At 37.5% G+C, this 10380-nt stretch overlaps 1 protein-coding gene across 5 annotated transcripts in view; it reads left to right on the top strand.

The window, feature by feature from the left end:
* Positions 1-10349, top strand: part of TMEM62 (transmembrane protein 62) — a 34386-nt gene extending 24037 nt beyond the window's left edge. For all 5 annotated transcript variants that reach the window (XM_065940478.1, XM_065940479.1, XM_065940482.1 and 2 more), the window contains 5 exons: positions 6-119; positions 2281-2365; positions 4568-4672; positions 6439-6557; positions 9509-10349. In XM_065940478.1, coding sequence (XP_065796550.1) covers positions 6-119; positions 2281-2365; positions 4568-4672; positions 6439-6557; positions 9509-9835 — 750 coding nt within the window. In that variant the 3' untranslated portion in view covers positions 9836-10349. The remainder of the gene's footprint in view (positions 1-5; positions 120-2280; positions 2366-4567; positions 4673-6438; positions 6558-9508) is intronic.
* The last annotated feature ends 31 nt before the right edge of the window (positions 10350-10380 follow it).

Below are 10380 nucleotides of genomic sequence, written 5' to 3' on the forward strand. Positions count from 1 at the left end.
ACTAGGATTCTGCTGGAAGAAGTAAGAGTGTCCAGCACATATTTTCAGCTCGAGAGGATATTCATCTCAGATTTGATCTCCTGGCATCATTTATTCTCCTTACTGACCATTGTACTGTGGTGAGTAAATTCAACTTAGTATTATACATGTTTTTATTAGATTTGGGAGGTCTAATGTCATAAATAATATATTCATGTGATGAGAAACCAGAACTTTATCAAATTAAAAGTTTAGTTGTTTGTCTAGAAGAATACAATGACTTTAAATTGATTTGAATTAAAAGAAGAGGAGACATGGACATGTAGTACCTGTTCTGGAACCTGGTTCTAAGTAATGACATAAAACACGGATAACTAAGGGAATTATAGGAACTGTGCTAAATTAGGATATTTAAAAAATAATATTTCTTCCTACATAAATAATACATGCTTAATATAGAAAAATTAGAAAATTTAGAAATAAAGTATAATGAACCCCACATCATTCTTTTATCACACTAACCATTATAACATTGTATTTCTCATTACAATACTATTTGTTTGTTTTTCTGTTATTTACATTTGGATATAAGTTTTTACTATAAAATGGTAATATACTTTTCATTCTCTTTTTCCATTTGATTTTTTCTACTGAGAAATTTGGTGATTTTCTTACATCAAATTTGTTTTATAAATAATGCTTATTGTCATAGATATGCCTTAATTTATTTGACCATTTCCCTGTTGTTGAGCATTTGTTTCCAATTTTTCCCTCTACTGTAAAAATATTGCTTGTTTCTGCATTTATTAGTTTTTTTGGAAATTTCTGGAAATGAATTGTTGGATCAAAGAATGAACACATTCTACATGCTTCATTTATTTATTATATAATTTATATAATTATACAGATTTTAGAATTATTTATTATATTCATTATTTTTGGTTTGTTCTCCCTCATGAAAAGATAAGTCCCATGAGGGCAAGAATGTCTTTTTGGTATGCCTGACACAAGTAGACCCTCAAATAAATATTTCTTGAATGAATATATTTTTTTGTTTTTTAGTTTTTAATATACACTGTCAAACTGTCTTTCAGAGAAGCTTTGGCAATTTACAAGCTAGTTTCCTCAGATCTCCCTCTCCTGGGTATTAACATAAAATGCACTACAATGTTGAGAAGAAAATTTAAACCCCCTTCATTCACCTTCCAAAGATAGGTTAATATCCTCTTATATTCTCACAGACTTACTGTGCATTACTTATTATTTTAATTTACTTTTATTACTTGTGTGATTGAACATTAAAAAAAATATGCCTAATGGACATTTGCATCTCATTTTTACAAATCATTTATTTTTCTTTTGGGGAATTTTAATAGTCACCTAGATCAGGTTTTGAAAACCTTGGTGTACTTATGAATCACCTGGAAATGTGAATAAGATGCTGATTCTGATTAGTAGAGTTGAAATGGGGCCTGAGATTCTGCATTCCTAAGAGGCTCAAGGTAATTCCAGAGATGACGTGGGGCCCATACTTGGAGAACAAGAACCTAGATTACATGTCTCTTTACTATGAATTAATCTTCAAGTGAGTGATTTCCTGGTGGAGAAAGCATAAGGAAATGCAGCCTCTGTTCATTCAGCTTGTAGTGTACTGCATACTGGGTTTTGTTTTTTTTTTTTTCATTTTTATACTTTTAAAAAAAACTTTTTATTTTATATTGGAGTATAGTTGATTAACAGTGTTGTGATAGTTTCAGGAGTACAGCAAAGTGATTCAGTTATACATTTACATGTATCTATTCTTTTTCAAATTCTTTTTCCATTTAGGTTGTTACATAATATTGAGCAGAGTTCCCTGTGCTATACAGTAGGTCTTTGTTGATTATCCACTTTAAATATAGCAGTATGTACATGTTCATCCCAAACTACCTAACTATCCCTTCCCCCCTTCTGCCCTCCCCCTGTAAGTTTGTAACACTCTTATAAGACTTTAAATAAAACAGTACAAATTATACTTAACCTAGTACACTGAAAGTGGACTATTTTAGTTTGATTTTATGTAACTGTATGAAATTATTTAGTTTCAATGTTGGTCCAGGTATCCAAATCTTAAAAGACAAATGCTGAGGCAACTTATAATTATCTTCTTTGCTGCATCAGATTTTCAATTCTCTTTGTATATTTTTCTTATATAGTCACTTGTCCTAATGATGTCATTTCCATTTGTGTTAATGGGGCTGATTATAAACACTGAATATGTATCCATGTGTCTGTCTCACGTTAATTTCTCTTGGTCTGCAGGCCCGGGTGACATTTGTGATGATTGCGCTGATGCAGCTCATCGTTCTCATTATTTTTCGGTATCAAGCATATCCAGAGCATAAAGGTTAGTCACCGTGGGTTCCTTTTATTCTTAGAAGACCTTACTTTCGTGCATCCCATAATCTCCTGACTAAGTAAATATCAGGGCAGACTGTCTTTGCCTGAACTCTGTGAGATGCATTCTTCAAACTATCGTGCTCACTTCAAACCCCCTTTTCCGCACCATATTCTCCATCCATTCCAGGTCATAATGAACTTTTGTGTCTCTGAATCCCAAGAGCCCTTCCTAAGGATTAATTCTGTATTTAACCAGCCAATCACCTTGTTTACATCACAACTTCAAATGTATGTATTTTCTCCTCAATCAGACTCAAGTTCCTCTATATAGGAGCTCTTGTTTAGTACTTCTTTTCTGTTTTCTACAGCACCCAGCACTGAGTTTGTGCATTACAGACAATAAATATTGATACTTGTTGAAATAAATGTTCCTTATTCCTTCCTGACTTGGATGAAATCCCGGGAACTGATTGTGGGGAAGGGGAGGACTATAGTAAAGTTTAAACTATAAGATGATTAACTGCATAGGTAGTATACATATCCTACTGAATGTTTTCCTGCTTATATATATTTTAAAAAATTCTGTGAAAAAGTTCAAAAAGCATTATTGCACAAAATGTAAACAAATAAATAATTGAGGGAGGCCTCAGCCTCATGTGGGACTACCAGTATTTTTGTATAGTTATTTAACATTCATAATGTATTTTTACTTATATCATCTTACTTAATCTTAAAACAGTCCTGTGAGGTAGGTATTATTGTCTCCCATTTAAAGACTAGAAAACTGAGGACTGCAGAGTTAATGTAGGTTATCTAGTGTCTTATAGCCAATAAGAGTCTGACTCCAGGTCAGTTCTTTTCTATAAACAACACTTCTCAATCTGACTACACCTTAGAATGCCCTGGGGAACTTTTAAAATCGCAGTGTCTACACAGAACTTTCAGTGCTTACACAGAATATCTGTGGGTAGGACCTAAGCATCAGTAGATTTTTTAAAGCTCCACAGATGATTCCAGTGTGTGGTAGGGCTGAGAAGCATGGCACTGTCCAAAGCAGTATCTCTCAGTCCTGCTGCCTAGAATCCCCTGGGTTGCTGCCTCAACTCCCCTCTTTTCCAGGCCAACTAAATCAGAATCTCTGGAGAGTGAGACTTGGGCACGAGTATTTTCTAAAAGTTCCCCCAGGTTATTCTAATGTACGGCCAAAGTAGAGAATCATTGCTTAAAATTTATAGCGTAGCTGCCTCTAAGGCTAAGGAATGATATATTTAAAATAAATAAATAATGATGATGAATGGATATGTGGATCAATACTTTGAGAAGTACCAGACTAGAATGAGAGATGAATGAGTAGTAGTTCCCTGTGCTATATAGCTGTTGTTTTTCAGTCACTCACTCATGTCTGACTCTTTGTGACCCTATGGATTGTAGCACGCCAGGCTTCCCTCTACATCACCAACTCCTGGAGCTTGCTCAAGCTCATGTCCATTGAGTTGGTGAGGCCATTCAACCATCTCATCCTCTGTTGTCCCCTTCTCCTCCTGCCTTCAATCTTTCCCAGTATCAGGGTCTTTTCCAGTGAGTCAGCTCTTCCCAATTTGGAACCAAAACTGCTATACAGTAGATCCTTGTTGATTATCTGTCTTAGACATAGTGTGTTGGAATAGGAAATGGCAACCCAGTCTGGTGTTATTGCCTTGAAAATTCCATGGATGGAAGAGCCTGGTAGGCTGTAGTCTGTGGGGTTGCAAAGAGTCAGACATGGCTGAGCACGCACGCATGCACACATTTAGGTTGCTTCCATGTCTTAGCTATTGTAAATAGTGCTGCAGTGCACCCAGAACACTGGGTGACCTTTGAAATACTTTGATATAACTTTTGGAAGTTTGTACGTTCGGATACTAAGTCTCATGGAAAACAAAAACTTGATCATTTTTTGAGCATAGAATATTTGTGTGTGTGTGTGTGTGTGTGTGTTTGTATGTGTCTTGCAACTTACACCATTGCTTTGACCTTCCTACCCTCTGTAATTCTAAGTGAAATGGCTTACCAGCATTCCTGCCAACTTCTGATTTAAAGTAATGTCATCCATATTACAAATGATTTGCTGAAGATGTAGTAGATAGCCATTGGAGGTCTTCTAGAAAATATTTTAAAGAACCTGAACTTTGAATGTGTTTACTGGAGTTTTCCAATTTATTCTGTTTAGGACCGCCAGGATTTATAAATTTGATGTCATTTTCCCTTCATGTCTTGAGCAAACTGAATATCTCCTACTATTCTGTGTTGTTGCTGACCCTGTATACAGTGCTGGGTAAGTCATTTAGGAAACCTGAGATTGTGGGGAATTCTGCCAAAGAATGTATTGAGAATTTTAACATTAGCCATTTAGGTTCTGGAGAGCACAGTGACTGGCACGTGGCCTCTTCCTTTCCTGGGGCATGAGCTTGGGGGATACAGTAGTCCTTTCCTAACTTAAAGGACATTTAATCAACACCAGGTTAACTTAAGGGTGCTGAAAGGACCATGATGATTAGTATTTGTGTAGAACCTTAATAGAAGTTCAGCTTAAATGTTATCTCCTCAGAGCAACCTTTGATCACGTTAAAGCTTTGTCCTCTATTTCACCACACTTTATTTCTCTCATTACTTTGTCAGAATTTATGATTACCTTCTGTGTATGTCATCTCTCCCCTCATTAGACTATGGATTGATGTCTTATCTATCTTGTTCCTCTCTATGCTCAGCAGTAAACACAATGCCTAGTATGTAGTTGAATGACTCTTCACTACCTTGTGACTCCTAGAAACTCAGCTCAAAAGAGAGAGAAAGCGAGATAAGCAGTGAGTTCAGGCATCTGAGCTCTTCTCATATTAATTATTATACTCAATACTGACAAAATCACTTTAGTCATTTATGGAAACAGAAAGCCCCGTGAGTCTCTTTTTAAAGCTTTTTATGAATGTTCCTTACTAAGAGTCATTTAGGAGTTAATATATCTTTAGTCTATATTTTATACTTTTAGTCCATCTTTGGACTTTTATTTCCTCATTAGTTACCCTCACCAGAGAACAGAAAGTAGTTAAATAAAAATATGACTCTTTACAATTTTGTATAACAAGCTATGGCAGATTCCCCTTTAGAGGTTGGTTTCCTTGTTAGAAGATGGGTTGAGGCTGTTTCAGACACTTGTTTTCCACTAGGACCAAAGCAAGTGATTTGCTTCCTGACTATAAAGGGAAACATTAGAAGAGGAGAAGTTCTTCCATTTTTAAAGGTTGAAATTTAAACTAAGATGTATCTAATGGAGTATATATAATATATATCTGAGAAAATTGCCTGTGACTTTTTAAAGTTGAACTCTACTCTTACCAGCAAATGTTAGTATTGCATTTTGAGAAAGGAAATCTGACTGTCCCTTAATCACTCTTGACAGTATAGTAGTTCCAGAAAACTGCACATTGAGAAGGAGCAGTAAATAATAACAGAGAGTAGAGAAAAGTTATTCTGGCATTGCAGATGAAAAATTAAAATAAAGAAGTGAGTTAAGCTATGAACATGTTAACCCTGAGTATGTAGTTGATGTACAAAGTAAGGATTGTGGGGCAGCAAGAAAAGGTTGAAATGCATTCATTAATATTAATAAGAAAGATAAGAAGTACCTTTAAAAATGATTAAAGTGATTGAAGTCTTACTGCTTAAAGGAGTAAATTTCAGTTATCTGGAAAATTAAGTATGGTGTCTATGGAGTACCTCTTTGCTTCTTAAAGGAAAGTTAATGCATTACTGCAATAGAATCTTCTAAAATTTGTGAATGTACTCCAGTCTGTTTCTGGAATCTATTCCAGATATAGCACTTAGGCAATTTTATAATCTAGAGAAATAGGGTGCAAAAGAGCAAATAATTGGTTACCTGGGATATTGGGAACAACACAGAGATTAACAGAGAAGAAAAGCTATGCAAATAAATGCTTATAGATGACTAGTCTTATATTTCTTCATTAGTCCTAAAATGTATCTTGTGTGTGTAATCAGAGTCATAGTTATATAAATTCCTTTCCTGTCCATTGCCTCTTTCAGGCCCATGGTTTGTTGGTGAAATCATTAAAGGCAAATTGGGCTGCTGCTTTTCCTTTGGAATCTTTGTTGATGGACATTTCCTACAAGGCAGTATAACATTTATAGTTGGAATTCTCCAGGTAAGAATTCAGAAATACAATTTAAGAACATCTTGGTCCTGCTGGATTAATTGCATAACAATTATAAATTAAATCCAAACTCCCAAATTAAATACCACAGATCATGTGTCCTAACTTACCGGCAGGGCAGTCTTTAGTATTTGGTGTTTATTTGTTTTTATAGTGCTTTCCAAGCTCTTTCTTCCACCACTCTTGTAAGCATCTAAAATACGTTTTTGGCAGGAAGGTTTATAAGAGGTAAGAGAGGTTTTGATTGGTTGGTTGTTTTACTGTGCTTTTTCATCTACAAACAGTGAAAGAAGAGACTTATGGTAGAATAAATGATAGACTTCTGAGTAAACCAAAATTGGTTATGATAATGAAGAAGGAAACTATTTCAGAGGGAGGAAAGAGAAAATAGACACACAAGAAAAGTGGGTCAGTTACCTAGTGGAAGCTTTCTAGCTATGTCTTAGCAATTCACTTGTTTATGAAAACACTGATACATTAGGCTTGCATTTGGATTGAGATTTCTTTAGAACAAACACAAATAAAAAACCCAGACTTGTAGCAAATCTCTGTAAACAGGTTTGAAAACTGTTTACCTAACAATTTATTTATTGATTGTTCTCACCTAATGGGGCTAATGGATCAAAAATCTGAGGTGATGATCTGAAGTTTTATAAGAGATCCAAAAACATTGTTCAAAATGAGTTCACAGCCTCATAGGAGGACAGTAAAGCATGATCTGCAGGGTTAGAGACAGACAAGTAGGGAAGATCTCTGCCTAGCGAACACTGACCACAAGCCAGAATATTTTGTTTAGCAGCATTTCATATGTGACGAGATCCAGGTCTAGTTCAGTTTTCTATTATGTAGATGGAGGCTGTCCCTCAAGAGCATCCTTCTTTTCAGTTCAGTCACTCAGTCGTGTCTGACTGTTTGCAACCCCATGGACTGCAGCACGTCAGGCTTCCCTGTCCATCGCCAACTCCTGGAGCTTGCTCAAACTCATGTCCATCGAATCGGTGATGCCATCCATCTCATCCTCTATCGTCCCTTTCTCCTCCTGCCTTCAGTGTTTCCCAACATCAGGGTCTTTTCCAGTGAGTCAGCTCTTTGCCATCAGGTGTCCAAAGTGTTGGAGCTTCAGCTTTCACATCAGTCCTTCCAGTGAATATTCAGGACTGATTTCGTTTAGGATTGACTGGTTTAATCTCCTTGCAGTCCAAGAGACTCTCAAGAGTCTTCTCCAACACCACAGTTCAAAAGCATCAATTCTTTGGTGCTCAGCTTTCTTTATAGTCCAACTCTAACATACATATACATGACTACTGGAAAAACCATAGCTTTGACAGGAGCATCCTTATTCCAACTAACTTTTACCAAAAAGTGGGCTTACAATCATATTTTAATAAATAGTATACCAAGAATGGACTTTATGTATCATCTAGGCCCATAGCTCATAAATCTATTATATCTTTGACCTAGACTTCTTCTCTGCACCTCATGTGCCTGTATATACAACTGGCATTTCACATCTTCCTTAGATATCTCACAGGAATCTCAACTTAATATACCTCTAACAGGACCTTTCATTTGTATCCCCAAACCTGTTTCTCCCCAGTTCTTTGCAGTTTAAATAAATTATCTAGGATGCATCTTAAGTTCTTCCCTTCCCTCACACTTTTTATCTAGTTCATCAGCAAGTAGCACTGTGCATGTCTTGAATCCACCACTTTTCTCTGTCACTGTTACCACCACTCTTAACCTAATCATATTTCTTTATTAAAAAGAAATTATTTGGCTGTGTCAGGCCCTAATTGCAGCATGCAAGATCTTTGTTGCATCATGAGGGATCTCTCCTTGCAGCACTTGGGCTCTCTAGTTGTTGTGCTTGGGCTCTGGAGCATATGCACTCAGTAGTTGTGGTGCGTGGGCCTAGTTGCTCCACGGCATATGGGATCTTAGTTCCCCAACCAGGGGTCAAACCCACATCCCTGCATTGCAAGGTGGATTCTTGCAGTGAATCAGGGGGACCAGGGAAGTACCTAATAATTATTTCTTGCCTGGGCTACTGCAGTAACCCCCAACTGGTTTCCCGTTGTTGCTATTGTCTCCCTATTGTCAGTTAAAACTCTTAAAGCAGTCTGGGTCCTGCTGACTGCCCCAAATTCCACCTACCTTATCATGTTCCAGGCCAACAGGAGGGTAATGGGAGATGGGCCCATCTCTGGGCTTTTCATTTGTTCTGCCTGGGAATGCTCTTCCACTGACTCATTTCAGTCCTTCACACCTCAGAGAGCCCATCTCCCGTTGCTCTGTAACCAGCTATTTTCTTCAGTGAATTTATCAACATCTGTAATTATCTTCCCCCTCCTATTTTTGGGGGGTGGGTTTCCTCTTCTCTGTAGTAGAATGTAAGCTATCTGAAGCATCTTTTCTGACTTGTTCATCAGTGTGTCCCTTGCCTAGAGCCTTGCTCAGTGCCTGCCACATAATGAGTGCTCAATAATTATTTGGTGAATGAAAACTCATACTGTAGTTATGGTTGAATTATAAATCTTAAATCTTCTAGTGTGTATTCCAGTATTTATTATGTTACTTCACTTACAAATGTAAAGTAAAGAAAAAATAGTGATATCCAAGTTCCCCCCTCACTCTGCCAAAAAAAAAAAAAAAGAGTACTGTATATATGTATGTGTGTGTGTGTTTGTACATAGACATATATATTCATTTCTGCCTTAGACATTTGAGGGCTTCAACAGAAATGAAATGACACTTGCCTTTAAGATGAACAAAAGGATGCAAGCAAATAAACAACTAATGACACAAGTGTAATTAAGGCATAAAGGATCAGTTAACCTCCAAGAGAGAAAGCAACATATTTCTAGGAGCCACCAATAATGTGCTAGTGAGACCTGACCCCACCAGGGCTTAATAAGCTAATGGTTCTGTTCTGTTCTTTCCAGCTGGTGTTTTTTAACATCCCCTTGATGGTTTACCTGTGTTGGATTTTGCTGCAGCGGTGCTTTGGCCACAGCTTCAGGTCTCATCTCCGTCAAGGAAAATACTTGAAAATTATACCTGTTCACCTACTTATGTTACTGCTGTACATCTGGCATATTTATTCCTGCTACTTTCTCCATATGACATATGGCACTCTAGCTTTATTACTCTCTCCTTTACGGACCTGGTTGACACTGGCAACACCTGTTCTCATTCGTTGTGTTTGGTCGCTGAACTCTGCTGAGCTTGGAGCCTTCATAGTGCGGCTAAAAAGCCACTTGAGCTCCTGAAGTCTGTATCTCCTCATCCACCTCTGTAGCCCAGGCCTCTGCCTCAGCAGCAGGCAGAAAGCCAGTATTGACGGGCAAACTTCAGGGAGCTGCTGTTACTTGGACACTTGGGAGTTGGGGGGTTACCTACTACTGATTCTTGCAGAATGGACTGCAGAAAATTCTCTATATAATGCCATGATTCCTTCCTTCCCCAAGAAGATAAAGGGTGGATTTACTTTTATGAAGAGAAAGCCTTTATCTAGGAGATCCACAGGGCAGGGGCTGGTGGATATGGGAGTATCTGAGGCCCACTCAGTGTGTTTTTTAGTTACCTCATGTGAAGTACCTAGCACAGTGTCTGGAACTCGGCAGCCTGTAAGGCCACTTTAGGGACAGAGAACGTGCAAACTTGGACCTGCCCCTGACTACCCTTGATTAGTTCCTAGTCCCTCTTTTCAACAGGATTATGGGCTCTCTGCTTCCTCAGTCGGGGGTGTTTTCAACTAATCAAATACCAATAAATGAATGATGAATAAGAAATAACTCGATCTGGGTCTTGCCTG

The sequence above is a fragment of the Muntiacus reevesi genome, chromosome 7 (genome assembly GCF_963930625.1).
Source record: "Muntiacus reevesi chromosome 7, mMunRee1.1, whole genome shotgun sequence".
NCBI lineage: Eukaryota > Metazoa > Chordata > Mammalia > Artiodactyla > Cervidae > Muntiacus > Muntiacus reevesi.